This window comes from Xiphophorus maculatus, chromosome 4 (assembly GCF_002775205.1).
Source record: "Xiphophorus maculatus strain JP 163 A chromosome 4, X_maculatus-5.0-male, whole genome shotgun sequence".
Lineage (NCBI taxonomy): Eukaryota > Metazoa > Chordata > Actinopteri > Cyprinodontiformes > Poeciliidae > Xiphophorus > Xiphophorus maculatus.
Genome location: NC_036446.1, coordinates 19,224,507 through 19,242,860, shown reverse-complemented (window position 1 = coordinate 19,242,860; position 18,354 = coordinate 19,224,507). Strand labels below are relative to the sequence as shown.

Genomic DNA, 18,354 nt, shown 5'->3' with positions numbered 1-18,354 from the left:
ATGCCTTGCAGAAGGAAATTGTGGTGTCACCCCTGTTTTTAAGTTAATATAGAGTGCCTTCCTTGCAACTCTGGTTATGTTACAGTCACAAACTTCGCTGTATTTTAATGAGATTTTATGTAATGAGCCAACACAAAATAACAGCAAACTGAAATGGAAGCAAAACGTCTCATTTCCTATTGCTCTGATACCCTCAAAGGCCAGAAACATTCAAGATCCTAAAGGTAACTGGAGGAGCTGCAGAGATCTTTAGCTCATGTGGCAGAATCTGTTGAAGGACCAATTATGAGGCAGCTTTTACATAGGAAATCCAACAAGCAGCTCTCACCATGAAACTAGAGTCAAAAACAGGACAGAGGACTGCTGAGCAGGGTGTAAGCAAATATGTTAATGTAATAATGTTGACAGAAGTTTAGTGACTCACCATCAGTTGGTACTCACTTATGCTACAATTTTGTATTGTAATATAAAGACACATCTAATTGATATAGCCTTTTAATGTCACCTTTTACCCACAAGTGGTCATCCAAATAGCAGCTTAAAAAAAAAAGAAATTGGTTCCAATATCTCTTTAATCATGTGTTTTAGCTCCATACTGAGAAATTGCCTGCTTTTCCTGTGTCTTGGTGGACATGTATGGTTTTTTGCTTTTGATTTGAACCACCCATATGAGATCACGGAAAATAATTTCAAAGTTTGAGGCAGAGCTCGCACGTTGGCACAGCATAGTCCCTACTCTGCCAGTGAGCAATGCATACACAATAATAGATTTTAAAGCAACGTGCAGTCGACCACTTCCTATATGAGAAAAGCATTCATAAACCTGACATATAAGAGCAGGGGTGGGCAATCCTGGTCCTTTAGGGCCAGTGTCTGGCAACTCTTAGATGTCTCGCTGATCCAACACACTTGAATCCAATAGCTGAATCACCTCCTAAGTGCAGTCAAGTTTTCCAGAGTCCTGCTAATGACCTCATTATTTGACTCAGGTATGTTGAAGTAGAGATACATCTAAAAGTTGCAGGAGACCGGCCCTGAAGGCCTGGAGTTGCCCACCCCTGTATAAGAGTGACAATGGGTAGGTCAATGTTAAAGAGAGCCAGAAAAATTCAGATTGCAATTTACAACCAACCTTGTAGAAGACACAGCAATAATGTGGAAGAAGGATCACTGGTTTAGTGGGGCTAATTGGAGACCATGAAAGACTTTAGCCTAGAGTGGGAGTTCACTTACCTACAAGACATTATCAGAAGCCATCGCAATCATTCTGTTGCAGCCAAAGTTGTAATGGAATGCAATCGAGAATCTTGAGCTGTTGTGCAAAGAAGAAAGTGCAAATATTTAATCTCTAGAGATGTGTAAGACTAGGAGCAACATGAGTTGGAGCTTTAATTACAGAGACAGTAGATTCTGCAAAGTATTGACTCTGGGTGGCTAACTACAAATACACACCACACCTTTCAGATTCTTATTTCAATTCATTTTAAAAACCATGTATCGTTTTTCTCTTTCACAATGTTAGTCTGATAAACAAAGTCCCAATAAAATACAATGGAACTTGTGGATGTCATGAGACAAAATGTAAATAAATAAATAAAATGAAATGAGGGGTATGAATAGTTTTGCACATGGTAAAACACAGAAACGCATGCAACCCTGTAAACAAGACACAGTCTTTGCCTAACAAATGCTATGTAAAACAGTGGGTCAGCATAATCGCTCCTTGGATTGAGGTGTGGGTTTTGTTCTTCGTTTGCATCTTGTCTTGATTACATTAGCACGACTCTGTAGTTACGGAGATGGTGGAGGCTGCGTGAGAGCTGTTCACATCCTGCGTAAGTCAAGGGTTGCAAACTACAAATGCTCTCAGCATTTGAAGAAGCCCAGAGTTAAATGAATGTTGTTCCAAACTGTTAATGTGACAAGATAATTTATTCTTCATCCATACTCCATTTACCAAAATTACCTGAATGCTGACGCCTCCTTTTGGAATAGGGGGACCAGCAGTTTTGCGTGAGTGCAGTAACTGGAGTCACTTCACAAGATGATGATGAATGTACCTTTGTCGTAAATTTGTCACAGCCCTGACAATTTTTAGAACATAATTAAAGTGATGTCCAATAAGTTTTAGTTGTCATAGTAAAATGCGGTCGTAATTAGAAGAGAAGTTGAGCTTTTTTTTTTTTTTTGTCTGCCATTTTTTATATTCTAAAATAGTCAATTAAAGATATTGAAATAGTTTCCTCATTGCATTGCAAAGATATTTTTATACCAATACTAAAACTTGTTCTTGAGCCACTAATTTCCAGAGCCCAGTGCTTCTCAGTGAGGTTAACCAGCACTGTGTTTCCATTTATAAATTCACTGACTTAAGACAGTGCACTGTGCCAGGATGGAAAAGGCCTTGATGGCTAAGAAGAGAGTTGCGCCGGGGGTGCCGGTCTGCTTCCTGCTGGAACTATAACTCTTTTCAGACAGCCTGCTCGACACAGCGCTGTACCTTTATTCTCTTCTGTGGGAGACGTGTGAGGACAGAGCGAGGAGGAACTGATGTCCCTTTATGACAGTAACAGAGATGGTCAGAGAGCTGAATTTGAATGCATGCTGATGATTTTATTCTGGAACTCAATCTACAGTTTGAAAGCACTTTCTATGACCGATTTATTCTGATCCCTTCATTATTCTGCCAGCAGCGGCAGCATAATTAAGCCTTTGACATACCAAGCAAACGGTCGGTTTTCTGTCAATGAGACTCTGATTTGTCTTTTGTGGTAAGGTTGTTTTCCTCTGCACTCGGTTGTTCTAGTACCAGGTTGTAGTGTGTACATTTTAAAAGAAAAAAAAAACTGAAAGAATATATACAGTTGAAAAGCTTCAAGAGCTGCTTTACGTCCTTTAGAGGGGGATTCTAGGTTATATTATGTTTCTTTTATTAAAGTTAGAATGATGGGACTTAGCAGAAATTCCGACAAGATTTCCTTTTGACATTTAAACATGTGCTGTAGCGCTCCAATCATACAAATTATATCTGCTGGTAACTTTTTCCTTTTTCTGCTTTTTCCCATCTGTGAGTCACATGCCAGTGGATTGGGCAGTCCTGCACATATTACCTTTTTTGTGATTAATTGTATTTCTCTTCTCCTCAAAGTTCACTTTCTAAAAGGCTAAACAAATATCATTACTTATTAATGCAACAGGGACAGATACAGTTTGTCCACAACTTTCAGGCAACAGTTTTAGAGCTGCTTTCTGATTATGAATTATAAGTTAATTTTTTATGTCAAAACTAACAAATGCAAACTTAAGCAAGGAGAACATTCATCAGAGAAGCAACCAAGTGCCTCTGGGGAGCTGTAGCTCAGGTGGGAGACAAGACAACTATTACTGATGCACTCCACAAATCTGGGCTCAGTTGGAGAGCTGAAGATAGAATACCAGAATACTGCACTTTCTGCAGTTTGTCACAAACCAGGTAGGGGGCAAGGGAAGTCTGTGGAACAGGTGCTCTGGTTCAAGGTGACTAGAAGCGAAACCCACCTTGTCGAATCTGGTTCATAGTGGTGGTAGCATCATGCTTCAAAGATGCTTTTATTAGGAAATTAGCCAGAGTTGGCGATGAAAATGTATAAAACTAAATAAATAAGCCAGTCACAGACTAGTTCGATCCTAGTTATAGATTAATACGGTCAAGTTCAGTTTATTATGCCAGCTGGTGAAAGGGTTACTATTTAACCTCAACCATCACTGACTACCGGCAATTTCTCCTTCTGACCAAGTGTGTAGCAACAGTGGACAGTTGATCACATCGAGTCGATAATCTTTCATACTGAGCATGGATTTACTTTGTGTTGGTGTTAACACAAAAAACCCCCAATAAAACTCATCGAAGTATAAGTTTGGGCAGTAGTAATTCATATTGATTACATTGAGTTCTTTCTGCCCACACTCAGGCCACGTAAAAAGGAGAAACATCCCAGGAGCCTAATGCCACTGCTCGGTGATATTTTCAGTTGTGTGGTGACATGAGAATGTCTCCTAATTTTCCTAACACGAACCTGCATTTACCACTTATTGTGTTGTGCATGTTTTAAACAGGTTTACGAGACTCCGTTCTTTGTGGCGGTGGATCATGCGAAGAAGAAAGTTGTCATCAGTATCAGAGGAACCCTTTCGCCAAAGGTGATTTTCCTTTTGTTTTCTCCATTATTCATCATCATAAAGATATAGATTTTTTTTTTATAATGTTAGATGCTTCCACTCTCCTTAGCACCTCTAAGCTCCAACACCTTCAACAACAGGAGAAATTTTCATATTTCGCTGCAACACTCTCAAACTCCCACACCCATCACGTAAAGAACGAGAGCGTGACTGTCCGCTCTTAGAGAAATGTCCTACATGCAATTTATAATGGATTTATTGTGTAACAAAGATAAAATACTTATAGGGAGGAAACGTATGATCGACTTGGCCAAAGATATACAGCATGAAGTAAAAACACAATGTCCTACCATTAATGAAAGAATATTAAGGGTTTCAATAACGTAAAGTTAAAATACAAGCTATATGAGCCAACACTATTGTTTTGTTTTGTTAAAGAAGTGTTGCAAACAAATTGGCGATGAAGAACTTAAATTGTGTATTTAAAACATTTTCTATACCTTCTGCTCATTTATGTGAGGGGATTTTCTTTGCAACTTCTTTTGTTCCATGCTTTATATTTCCTTTGCCGTTGATTTAGATATTTTTTTCTTCCCTTTTCTTTTCACCTCATTTGTCTTGTGTGAATCAGGACGCCTTGACTGATCTGACAGGAGACTCTGAGCGTTTGCCTGTGGAGGGGCAGCATGGGACCTGGCTTGGTCACAAGGTGAGAGACTGAACAACTCCAAGGCGATTCAGACTCCCTCGCTTTTTCCCTCTCTGTTTTCCGAGGGGCGGGGAAGGGTCATATTAAATGTTAACTGCACAGTAATTGGTTTGGATATTGTGAAAAGAGATGAATGACTTCCTTTTCATTTTTCTCTATCTTTTTACTGCCCTCTATCTATTGAATCCTTTTCTATTTCTCTCCAGGGAATGGTGTACTCAGCAGAATACATTAAGAAGAAATTGGAGCAGGAAATGATCTTGTCACAAGCTTTTGGAAGAGACTTGGTGCGTGACTCACTATACAGTGTAAAATATGACTGGTGCAGTAGGGATTCTGTGTAGATTGTGTGCTCACATTAACTGCTGTACCTTATTCAAAGCTTTGCTAAATGTGTAAATACCATAAAATGCCATTTGTGCTAAGAAGATGTCATGCCAACAGCTAAAGAGGCTTGTTGTGAGTGCGACTCTTCGCTGTGCTGATAGTGCTGTAGTGAGTGTAATGTCTCTGTCTCCCACAGAGTAAGGGCACCATGCATTATGGGCTGGTGATAGTCGGCCACTCTCTTGGTGCAGGCACTGCTGCTATTCTCTCCTTCCTGCTCAGACCTCAGTATCCCACACTCCACTGCTACTCTTATTCTCCACCTGGTGGCCTTCTAAGGTAACTTAGCCTGTTTCATTTTATAAAAGTGAGCCCAGTTCTGTTCTAAGAATTGAAAGAAGTCATTCAATGCTTAAATGAGGTAGAATTGTTATGTTTATGTTTTGAAATGGAGTGTTTTTGTTTTTTTAAAGGAACCATTCGCATGTCACTACTGCACAATAAACACCTCCTCTTATTTAAGTTGCTTGTTGCATCTTAATTCTAAATCTCTGAAATGTCCTCTAGAAGAGCTCATCTGATGTATTTGTTTGATGTTTTGTTTAAATAATCACATGTAAAATGCATGTGAAACACTGCTGGCAACTGTAAAACCTCTATAGGCTTCATGATTGTTTCCTGTTTTTACTTAGAAATGTTAACAATGTGAGTAGAGATAATTATCTCTATTATATTTATGTTCTATTTAAAGCTGTCAAAAATAGTTGACGACTTTGGAAAGAACCACCAGAGAATTGTGACCAACAACCAAAACATGTTAACGTCCTAGAAGAGCATTTAATGTTACCTTAGCGCTTATTAGATAAAGAGTCTACGGGGCTACATGTCAGTTCTGTGGTAATGAAGTGGACTGTGAACACGTTATGCAGTTAGATGAGTTCACTTTCAGTCTGGCTGCTGTGAAAATGGATTTTGAGGTTTTGCATGCCACAAATATGCAATGTTATCCATGCTTTTATCGATGAAAGATGCATAGTACAGAATCACATTACCCTCATTGCACTGCACTGCGTCTTGCACAGTGAACTTAGCATTGTTCAGTAGAGCTAGAATAAAGACTCCAAATGCTTTAAATTATAAATTGTGTCACTCCAGTGCAATGGGGGTAATAAAAGTAACATATGACGAAGCTCATTTTGCACCATGTAGAACAATGTGATGTTAGAAACTGAGATTGAAAAGCTATTTGCCCCCAAGATTGGTTCTGTTTTTCTTTATTTTTTACAATTTTACACATTTCAGATCATGCTTATGTCATGATGGTCTAAAATTTAAATGAAAGTAAATACATAATGCATTATGATTTTTTTTTATTAGGGGGTGGGGGAAGCTCATGGATCAGTAGTGTGATGACAGTTCTCAAAAAAAAATCCAAAGTTGGAGTGTCTAGCCAGCAGTCTGTGACACCAACCTAAGACCACTGGGGTTATGCAACAGGACAGGGATCCTGTTGCATATGAGCATGAAGCTATTTATATTGCACCTATGAATAGTTTTAAACAAAATGACCGAAATCTTTTGGAAGAAAAAATTTCAATGTTGCTAAATTATAAAGTAACAAAAAAGTAAAAGTAGAAGAAAAGCATATGTGGGGCAAATACCTTTTCACAGAGTTTTAGTTCCTTTTAAGTAAGAAAATTATGCTGTTGAAAATCAGAAATGCTGCAGTTTCAGTGTGTTTCATATCAAATTCTGGATTAGTCTAAGTTCATTAAAGTTGTATTGTAAAAAAACAGATAATCCCTTTGTGCATGAATTTATTAAAGTGCAACTGTTTTGCAGAAGCAGGAAGTTGTCCTTTTGGCTCAGACCCGTCCCACTCTTCACACAAGTTGTTTACGTTATTCAAGTTTCTCATGTTGTCTTGTTTGCCCAGTGAGGATGCCATGGAGTACTCCAAAGAGTTTGTTACATCTGTGGTATTAGGAAAAGACCTCGTACCAAGGTATTTCTACTAATGGATCAAATATATTGTGATTAATTTCCAACAGTATTACCGCTAAAGCCTCTTGTCTTTCATAGGCTCGGCCTGTCCCAGTTGGAGGGTTTTAGAAGACACCTTCTGGAGGTCTTACAGAAAAGTAACAAGCCAAAGGTAATTTCAGTTTTTGTAGTATAAAAGATTACGCTAACTTAACTTTGACATTTTTTGGGGGGTCAATTAGTCCCACATAAATACAGTTTTATTAACCAATTATATAACAAGCTGCTTTATAAAGAAACAATGAATAGTATTAACTTGAAAAGTAATATCTGTATTTTTGTGACAGTGGAGGATCATTGTGGGAGGCACCAAATGCATCCCCAAATCAGAGCTTCCAGTAGAAGATGACGATCCTCCATCTCAGCCTGCAGCACCCCCCAGCAGTCGTCTATGGCTACACCCCAGTGACCTGAGCATTGCCCTCTCAGCCTCCACTCCTCTCTACCCTCCTGGCAGGATCATCCATGTGGTGCACAACCATCCACCAGAGTCATGGTCAGAAAACTATTCAAAAAGTTCTAAAAACAATGCAGTTCCAGTACATTTTGTGAAGATTTTGAAGATGTGCATTGGTGGACATGAGTCGTGCTTTTTCTTAATGTCCTGTCTTTTGTAATCAAATTGTCAACTCACAAGTATGTTTGGACTGAAACATGAAGACATGCACCAGGTTTTGTAATATTTATTTGAAACTCGAGTGCTTACCATAAAAATAATGTCCAAAACACATTAACAGTATCTAAATCCTAAACCTAAAAGTTTAGGATTTAGAAAGTCCAGCTAAGGTCAAAGAGAAGACATGAGATATACATCAAGTCTCAGTTGTTTAATCTACACTGCCAATGTTTGGGGCTCATGTCTCCTCTGTTGAAGGGAAAAATGAATGCTCTGAATGTAGCCATATACAAGAACTGAACTGAAACTGAGTGAAAAATCTGTCATCCTTTCAAGCTTGGAAAGCTTTTATGTCACATAAAGGACGACTGGAGATTCTTCGAAGTAAAATAAAAAATAAAAAAATTGCTGAAAACATTTTTCATTGTAGAAAATATCCTCAACATCTACTGCTGTTTCAGACAAGCATTCTTTTATTCATTTTACTCACATACTTTTGGACATTTATGTAAACGCTCCAAGTCTCAATTCAGAGCATATCTCATTCACACCAAGATCATTTATTATGCAGATTGTAAGAACAGAGTAAGAAAAAATACCCAACAAGCTTCCTTTTAGAGTTTTATGATCCAATCTTCAACACATTCCTCTCTGAATAGTTTTTTCCTATATACTTGCTAAATTTCACAAAAATGTTTGTACTTGCCTTTTTCAATATGTTGAGAAAATCGATATGTGTTGTGAATTTGATGGATTTCTGCCTCTCTAGTTGTGGACAGGAAGAGCCGACATACTCGGCGCTGTGGGGAGACAACAAGGGGTTCAACGAGGTCATCATATCGCCGGCCATGCTGAACGAGCACATGCCCCACATGGTTATGAAGGGCCTGAACAAGGTCTGTTTCATTCTTTGCATGTTTACATTTCTCTCCAAGGGTGTTTTTCAAATTGTCCTTCCAGTTTTGCTCTTGACTTCCAGTGCTGGGTAATAAAATTGGTGGTGAACATGTATCAGATGCTTCTAACATAAAAGATAATGTGTTTTTTTTGCTATAAATGGGAGTAACTTGAGTTGTAGAATGACAGACTGTCGTATACAGCAGAAGGTTGAACATATCTACCATGTTCTTAAAGCACTGAAAAGGATTGATCAGCCTTTTAATTCCATTAAGATTATCTGGTTGCTTTCTAATATAACTGTATCTTATGTTTTCTAGTATTGCGCACAGGAAGTAAATCCTTTAAAATATATTTTAAATTGATAGATTTTGCTTTTCTGATGTTTTAGTCCACACATTTTTTTAACTGTATGCAGAAGCAGTAGAAAGTGTTCAAGTTTATTGATAGGTTTATTTGTGCATGTTAATCCCTAACCCACAACTTCACCTTTTTGTCTTTTTTTTTTTTCTCTGTCGCTCCTCAAAGCATGGGAACTGTTCTGTCACAGTTGGTTCGTGGTCTTCTCTGGTTCTTCTAGGATGTTGAACATCTGTTTTGATAACGAGATGTCAATGTGTATGTCTGCATGTGAAGGATCCAACTACGGGGTTTGCACTTTTTGTGGCTGGAGACTTTATATCTCTGTCTGTGTATGGGTGTTGTAAGTTCTGTAGGTTAGTTTGATTTTGGATGTGTATTTGCCTTTTGTTCCCAGTTTTTGGTGTGATATTTCTGGTGTTTCAACAGGTACTGGAACCATTTTGTCCCCCTGCAGAGCAGAAAAATTTGGAACTGGAGGAACTGGAAGTCAGTCAGTCATCCTGCAACACCAGTTTGATTATAACCCCACAAAGAGAGCTAACCCCCAGACCTCTTCCATCTGATACTTCCTCCATCGCCCACAAACACCTGTCTGGCACTGAATCCCACACAGAAAATGAAGCTGTCCCCTTCCGTCCAACCGACCACACTTCTCTCTCTTTTCCAGATGCCGAGTCTGTTTCTCCACCTCCTCCTTTGTCAGGGTGCACCTCTTCTTCCCAGCCGTGCTTGATGTCTGTCGTTTCACTTTCTAACATCTCCTCACACCCTCACACAGGAGCTCTTCCAGATGAAAATGATTCATGCTTACCAGCAAAAACCAAATCTGTGCCATGCATCCATTACTCTAATGAAGATGTGATGCCTACCCATCTTTTTGAAGGGCAGTCTTTTGAGTCAAACTCCACTCTTACTGAAAATGATTCGCTCAATGTAGCATCACAGAGCTCCTTGCAAATTACAATGGTTTGCAGTTTACTGTAAGATAAGGGAATCTGTAAGATTTTATAACACTCAGTATTAAAGCTATTTCTCAGTTCAAATGCCAATTTAAGCACTTAGTTTAATTGTTGCTTACTTGTGATGTGATGAAAAGGCCAGATAGATTTGTTACTGTTTTGGTGTTGGCTTTTAGGGCAACTTTAGAAGAACGGAGTAACTTTTTTAAAAGAGAGACCTTCCCTTTCCTCCCACTATAAAAACAACAAAAGACCTCTCAACAAAAGACTAGAGGAACCCCAGTGGTAGTAAAGTTGAGACTAACTTGTAGAAGTCGTCCATTGCTTAGCTGCATTTTCCACATAAACCAATGGTTAAATACATCAAGGCATCGCAGCTTTTTTGGGGAAAAAGTAGAAAGTGGGGAGATTTAACTGACAAGTTTACAAGGGTTGGGCAATTACTGTTTTAAATGTGAGTGAGGAAAAGCTTTGAAATTAGGCCACAAATTTAGGGTGTCGTTTGTAATGTGCTTCTAACTTATTTTAAAGACATTTTTAACTATGTTCTATCTTTTCTGGTGACGTTGGAAAAAATAACTTTTGATTCTTTTCCAGCCTTTTGTCTGCCACTGTACATTCAGTCAAGAGCCTTGGTGCAAAATTTGTGATGCTTGTTCCACAATCTAACAAGTTTTCATTGTGTTCAGAGTTTCCATGGTAATGTAATTTCTTCCTCATTAACTGCTCTTTTTTTCCACCACTCTTGGTTAGGTTTTTCAGTAAGTGCAGCGCTTCTTTCTGGATAATTATTCCCTCATTTAATTTTTTCAAATATTCAACTTTTATCAAGTTTTATTCACAGAGAAAGGTGGAAAAACAAACTGATCAGCTTTTTTTGCTCATTTCCCACAAAGTCTACATGTTTCTTTAAAAAATACAAACTTACTTGGACTTGGTATAAACTCAATGTTTAGACTTACATATTTAAATACTGAAAGGTGGAAAAACACTTCAAATGTTGTGTCATTTAGAATATGAACCACTCAAATGTGCAACTTCTGGGACTGCAGTACAACCTCATCATTCATGCATCATTTCTGCCATCAGTTGTCTCATTTGGCATTCAGTTACAAGTGATGCAATAGTTGTTATTGGTCATGGATATTTGCAGTAGTTTATCCCTTGCATCAATAATACATCATTATTGATGGACTGAAATGATAGGGGTTGCACATTGCCAAATAACATGTTGTTTTAATGCTCCCTACCCTTCTATATAACCAAGTGACTTATTTTAATAGCATTTAAATTACTAAATCGTATCTGTTGTATTTTATCTCTGTCGCATGTCATTTTAACACTTCATTTTTCTGTGTGTATGTTTGTTTTAATGTATTAATTCATTAAAGTTTACTAAACATATGTAATTTTGGTGTTTGCTCTGTTACTACTTTGTAGACAAAAGGGATTTTATTTATTTATTTTTTAAGCACACAAAGTTGAAATATGTTTTGTTATTGTATCACAGGAGTATTGTGGGCCTTGAACAGTTCTCCCTGAGGTATCTCGTTTACTCTGTGTGGTTAATGTCATTTTGAGCAGGTTGTAAGCTATCTTTTAGATTGCACTTTCATTTGTATGAATGCTACTTTTTAAAAAAAATCAGATGCAAACATGTCTGGTCTTGTGTAATTTTGGGACATTTGTTGAAAGCATTTTTTGTCCTGGGGGTAATCTAAAGGCTTTTTAAATGCATTTTAGGATTTTTATGAGTGAGTCTGCTTCTAATTTTTATTAAAAAAGACTTGAACAAAATAAGTAATTTGATGAATATGCCAGTTTTTTTGTGGTTGTTTTCAGAAAGTTCCTTGTCATTTCAAGTGATAAACTATTTTATTTTCATCTGTTTTCACTTGCTTGGCCACTTTTTCAACTTCTCCATTGCACATCCCCCAAACCTGTCACCATTTATCTCTGACGTCCTCTGAAGTGCGCGTGTGTGTGTGCCTCTGTGCTAATAACAGGTTCTGGAGAACTACAATAAAGGAAAAACGGCTTTGTTGTCGGCAGCCAAGATTATGGTGAGCCCCACAGAAGTAGATCTGAACCCTGAGACTTTGTTCGTGGATGCAGCTTCTCAGGAGCCGACACCCACAACAACCCACCATCGCAGAAACAGCAGCGTTCGGTTAGTATGCCGGCCACTGTTTTAAGTGTGCTTGAGCCTCGAAGAACATGTGAAACTTCATCCTTAGCCTGTAGCTTTAGTTTAACCATGTGGTGCTAAGAGACATACTACTGATACTAATTACTACTTTGTTTTCTCAAATTATTGTCTGTCTGTTTAAAAAAAAAAAAAAAAAAGAGAAAAACCTTTGTTACGGTAAGCAAGGCATGTTAGTACTAACTCTGCACAATATGATCCCCTCTCTCTTGCACGCCTGCACGCTGTCTATCCACAGAGCAATTGTAACGTATGGTAGTATTCAATTTCCACCTCGCCCTCTCTGGTTCAGTCCTTGTCCCAAGTCAGTGTGAATTTCTGATAGTAGTAATGTTTGAAATCTGATTTTACCCTTTGGATATGATGCTAATCCAAGAGCTTACATGCACTACTAGCACACGCTCCATGGGTGCCTCTCATTATGCAAACGTTTATCCTTGTTTGAGATACGCCATGTAAGGAGGTTTAAAAGAAATGACATGATATGAAACATCCTTTCTTTGAGTTGTTTTGTCATAAAAATAATATCCTCTTCATGGACACAAGGAAGCATGAGCAAAATGATCAGCACCCCTGGTCCTTTTAGTCTGATGTCTGTGTGTTTTCTTCCATCGACCTAATATGTTGCCTTGGGCACATAGTTTGGAGAATGTAGATATAGTGCCAATACTAACACCTGTTTCCCTCCCTTCTTTAACCCGCCAAAAGTTGTTTTGACCCACTTTTATTGTCTATCCTGTGTTCTGGGTCCCCCACTCTCCTCTTGTCCTTGTCATCCCTCTCCTGCCCTCTCTTTTCCTGTCCTCCAGTTCGTGTGCCCAGTCTGAGATATCTCTGGATGGTTTCTCTGAGTGCCCTCCTCCCCCAGTTCCTGTAGTGTTGCGTGGAGCACGCGAGCGCCTTGCGGTGGAGCTGAGGGACCGTAAGGCACCACTGGCCGTCATGGAGAGTCTCTCAGATGCAGAGTCTCTTTACAGCCTGGATTCTCGGCGCTCATCAGCGGCCTTCAGGGGCTCGCCGATGTTGGGTAGCCTACCTTTCCCGTTGGATGCCCCAATACCAGAGGAGAACCCATCTCTCAGCTCTCGTACTGAATTGTTGGCTGCAGATTGCCTCTGCCCGGCAACACCAGAGCACCTAGGTGAAGTTGGACCCTTCTTTACCCCACACGAATCCAGATCCACTCCAGATTACCCTATGAGGCTGTCTCCTGCCACACCACGCTACAGTGGACCCCATTCCCCAGCTCTTTTAAATCAGTGTGTTCAGCCTTTCAAACATGAGTCTAATGCAGCTCCAACAATGGTTAGTGATGGGGATCAGATACCTGGTGTCTACAGCCCAGGGAGCACTCCAAATACTCCACTTAGCCCACAGATTGACTCTAGACTAATGGATAGCAAAAACGAGGACTTGGAGCTGGAGATGACACAGAACATGTTGGGTGAAGAAACCAGTCTAGCCCTTTCTACTGCTCCACCCCAGCTAACAAATGGGAACCCCAGTCAGGCTGTGCTAGAGTTCGCACAGTACTTAGATTCTCTCTTCAGACTGGACGGCAGCAGCTCACCTCCTCTGGACCTGTCTGATGGGGAGTCAGAGTCGGGTAGGGGTTCTTTTGGACAGGGTGAATGTCTTGGAGATGGACAGCACCTGGATGATGCACAGCTGCTGGCCAGAGCAACACTCGAGCCTAACCTTGTTCCCAAGCCTCCACGCACTTTTGCTGGATCTGCTGATCCCTCTTCAGGCATATCATTGTCCCCATCTTTTCCTCTCTCATCCTCTGAGGAGCTCAACGATCTTTCGCCAAGCGAGGGTGCCCCGCCAACCATTCACTCCCTACGAACATCCAGCCCATGTCACTGTCCTGAAGAGAATACACTATCATCAATGGTTTAATATGCTCTGAAGGCTCTGTTGTGCTTTAAGTCGAGAGGTCTGGTGATTCAAACTTTCAAACATATCACAACACACGCATGGAGTGGAATGCAATCACTCATCAGAGATCCAGTGACAGAACTTAAGGGACCAACAGGTACACCATATCCATTCTTCAGGTGTCCCCTTTGAACTCAGGGGACATTTTCACAGTACTGCAATGACAAAAAAGAAGATACCTCTCTCTGCATGCCAGGGGGCTGTGCTGCTTCACAACTGTAGCTTCACAATGCCAATCCAGAACAATATTGTCTGACCCACATGGGAACATTTCTGCATTTCATCCAGTCCCTGATTTAGCAAATGCAAAGGGAGAATCGTTAACTGAGCAGGAAATCTGAAACTAATGCTGTAGAAACGGTTAGCAAAGGCACATCATCTGGGTTGGTGTAACGGACCTCTTCCTGCATCTTCAGCAGTTCTGAAAGCTTGTACAGCTTTTGTTTTGTTTTATCTATTTTTTTTAAATCCAGAATGTGAAGATGGGACATATTTGTTTATAAACAGAAGTGAAAAAACAATAAGAAACGTTCCTCAGGTCTACAAAGAACTGACTTGGAGAAAGAGAGTGTGTTATGTTGGTGAGAATACATGTGTCTTAAACATAAAGTGATTGTGACAAAGTTATTACAGATGCCTATGGATGTTTTTAGAGTCTTTTGGTTACACTTTATAATGCATGACAACTTTTTTTTATTAAGTTATTCCGATGGAGAACTTGTCACTAAGCCACTTGACATTTTGTTACTATTGCACACATATTGCTCAGTTTACCCCTTTTGCCAAAAAAGAAAAGATAACAAATTGTCTTGCCAAATGTATTTATGAAATGTAATTTTCTATATGTCTAAGGATACTACTTTATTTAAACAGGCTCAGTTCAATATTTCATTTCAAGTTCTATCAGTTCCCATCTAGACTGTTACACAAAAACATGTAGACAGTGTCATCCTGACATTAAAACGCTGCCATACCTTTCATGTAAAAAAAAACAAGACAGCTGCACGTTGTTTTAGAACTAATAACAAATTGTCTTAAAATTGCTGTGTAATTTTCTTTAAAAATCTCTTAGCAATGTGCCCAGGTCAGAGTTTGCATGCTTTATGCATTTAAAGTAGCATGGCTTGTATAGAACAAGTCTTGTCATCAAGTCACAGTAAATACGCTCTGAACGCGTCCAGAAATAATCACCATATCTCAGCCATCATGAGAGGTTAATTAGAAGTTAAAGTGTATCAGGACATCATTTTGTTTTCCTGTTCTGAAGGTGCTTTCAGTTTTAGAGGTCAAAGTGTTTACTTCCCTTTAATCCGGTTCATCATCCATGAAGTTGGACTGAATTCACGAATGACATCAAGTTGTCTATATCACTTTGGGTGTGACAAGTTGCTCATGTTTTGCATTCTTTAGTACAGTAAATGTTTTCACATTTAACGCTATATTTAATGGTTTTATTATCCTGCAACAGATTGGTTTGATGTCAGTGTTTTCTTATCTCAGTTTTTAGGGAAGCTCTTCCTAAATGCAAGACGTTATCTATAATTAAGCCTTTGTTCCCATGTTTGTCAGTGGCATGTAAACATTTTGCCATAGCTGGCGCACCATGTTTTTTTTTTTATTATTATTTATTTTTTCTTTTTTAGTTTTCACAAATTCTTCAAAGTGATGAGGCATGCTACAGACCGACATTTGGTGCCATGCCACTACCAAGTCCGAGTCTCACTAGCTATCTGCACAACTTCTTTAATGATATCTGCTGTGATCGCTCGCAGTAGACTGGTCAAGCCAGTTTAAAATCAGGCATTACCTACACTATTATGACAGTCCTGATAGACACACTACTGTTGGACCAGACAGTTCCTTCTAGCAGCAGCTTTGTTTGCAGTTGTTCATACACTAAACTCTGCAAAAAGAAAGTACCATTTTTCCATTGTGATGTGTACAGCACTGTCTTTTATGTGTACTTATTTATGCAGATGTCTGTAAGATGAATTCCAAGAGTCATGTAGAGAACAACTATATAACAATAAGACTACCTGAAAAGATCAGTACTGACATGTAGGAGAAAAAGAAGCTATTTATTCAGACTATTGGCAGATACAAATTCGTCTACAGTATATTGAAAAAGAAATAATTCAACTCTGTCTTGTCCATGTTTACCTGGTTTGCATCCCTTCCTTTCCTGCCCCACGATGAGAATGTATTTAAACCCTTTCCCTCACTGCCCTGCCTGTAATGGAATAAACTACAAACTATGAGAGAAAACCACAAGTTTCTGTCATAACTATTTTATAACAGGTGCATCTCAGAAATTCAGAATGTCAATTAAATTCTAAATTAAAATATTGCATAAGACCAATTAAGAAATAGATGGCCTGTTAAAAAGTATCCTCATGCACTGTACAATATATTAGGACACCTTTTGCAGGAATTAATACTGGAATAAATACATTTTTACAATGATATTCTACTTTTTGGGATGCAAATGTACATGCATTACTTTTAGTGTGTTACTGACTGCAACTTGCATCCCTAACAGGGTTAAGATGAATATCTGAATATTATTTATCATTTAGTTTACTAGAAGTAAACTAAGAGATTAAAAACATGCTGAAATGCAGAGGCACATATAAACGTGTGAGTTTTGATACCAAGTACTCTGTACTTTTGTATGAGGAAACGATTTCTCCCTAAAATAGCTTGTGTTTTGGTTGATGCTGTGTCAGTGGTTTTCGAGATGCTGAGTGCAGATATATTTTGAGTGAAGTACAACACGAGTTGCTGGAGCTTTTTATAAGTTAGTGTGTAGGTGCAGCATATTATTATTGTACGCTATAACTAATACAAGCTGAAATACTGCAGAACATTATTGAGAAACCTGGCATGGATGAAAGGATTTCTTTTATATGAAGCCAGTGATTATGCGTCACAAAAGTAGAATTCTTATGATTCTTGACCCACTAAAGACATGAACAGTCTCGTCTTTTTTTAATCCTCATTCGGTGTTACATACTCTGCTACATTACTGACAAAGGGTGTCTGTGAAATGTATGCCCTCTGCCCCAAGCTGACTTGTAGTAGCACAGTCAAAGCTCTGTCTTCACTCAGTGCTACAGCAAAAATGCACAAAAAACCCCAGCCTTTTCTATGCATATTTTAATGTCAGATGATTCTCTAACAATTGCTCATTGCTGATTCCATTTATTTTAACGTGTGTACATGGCATTAATGCCTTCTTATAGATCTCTTCAGTTTTTGCTGTTTCTTTTGTCACACCAATGTTTTAAATCATCAAACTAAATTTACCAAGTGACAAATATAACCGGAGTAAATGCAAAACACTTTTTAGATTATTATTTCATTTATTAAGGGGGGGATACACTGTAGTAGTACAACCAATAACTGTATGTACATATGACTTTACCAAAATAGCAAACATGGGTTATGTGGAAGCTAGAAAATCTGACAAAAAATGACATGTTTTTCTAATTTAAAAAAAGAAAAGCTGGATGATCCTCAAGACTTATTTTATGGACTGTAAAATATGTTTGTCCAAACACATCTGGCATAAAACTGGTATAATTTTAGGCCAAACATCATAGTGACACAAACATGATTGTGATAATCTGTGGCAGCTTTGCTGCTTCAGATTTGAGAGGACTTACTAAAGTCAATGCATCCATTATTTCTGCTCTCTACCTGGAAATTGAGATCAAGAGGAAGAATGTTTGTGATCCTATAAGCTTAATTGCATTTGGGCTTTGCAGCAGGACAATGACTCAAAGCACACACAAAAAAATTCTGCTCTCAATGTTGTATAAATTAAGGCTACTAAATGTCTGGACATTCAATTCATTCTAAAAAAAAATCTGATTTAAAAGTTTGTTAGGTTTTCATATGGTGCCATAATTTCCATTATGAAAGAAATTGTAATTTTATTAATTCTGCATTTGCAGTTGCTCAGATTATGTTTGTCAGATTTGGTTGACCTAAAATATTGAAGTAGAGAGAAAATTATAAAAGGTTTATCACCAGTGTCCAGATGCATAAGTTAAATTATAAATTTATGTGACAGTTTTGCAGTAGTTTGATTGAGACAGCTGGACAGACTGGCGATCTGTCCAGGGTGAACCCA

The 18,354-nt window shown here is 38.6% G+C and overlaps 1 protein-coding gene across 2 annotated transcripts in view; it reads left to right on the top strand.

Moving 5' to 3' along the window:
- dagla (diacylglycerol lipase alpha) overlaps positions 1-16,484 on the top strand; it is a 41,556-nt gene extending 25,072 nt beyond the window's left edge. Inside the window, exons 11-21 of one of the 2 annotated variants that reach the window (XM_023332267.1) lie at positions 4,096-4,179; positions 4,790-4,867; positions 5,074-5,154; positions 5,391-5,533; positions 7,131-7,199; positions 7,277-7,349; positions 7,525-7,733; positions 8,623-8,749; positions 12,079-12,242; positions 12,420-12,437; positions 13,088-16,484. In XM_023332267.1, the coding sequence (XP_023188035.1) occupies positions 4,096-4,179; positions 4,790-4,867; positions 5,074-5,154; positions 5,391-5,533; positions 7,131-7,199; positions 7,277-7,349; positions 7,525-7,733; positions 8,623-8,749; positions 12,079-12,242; positions 12,420-12,437; positions 13,088-14,180 (2,139 nt within the window). In that variant the 3' untranslated portion in view covers positions 14,181-16,484. The remainder of the gene's footprint in view (positions 1-4,095; positions 4,180-4,789; positions 4,868-5,073; positions 5,155-5,390; positions 5,534-7,130; positions 7,200-7,276; positions 7,350-7,524; positions 7,734-8,622; positions 8,750-12,078; positions 12,243-12,419; positions 12,438-13,087) is intronic. The other variant, XM_014471226.2, reaches the window with a different exon arrangement.
- The last annotated feature ends 1,870 nt before the right edge of the window (positions 16,485-18,354 follow it).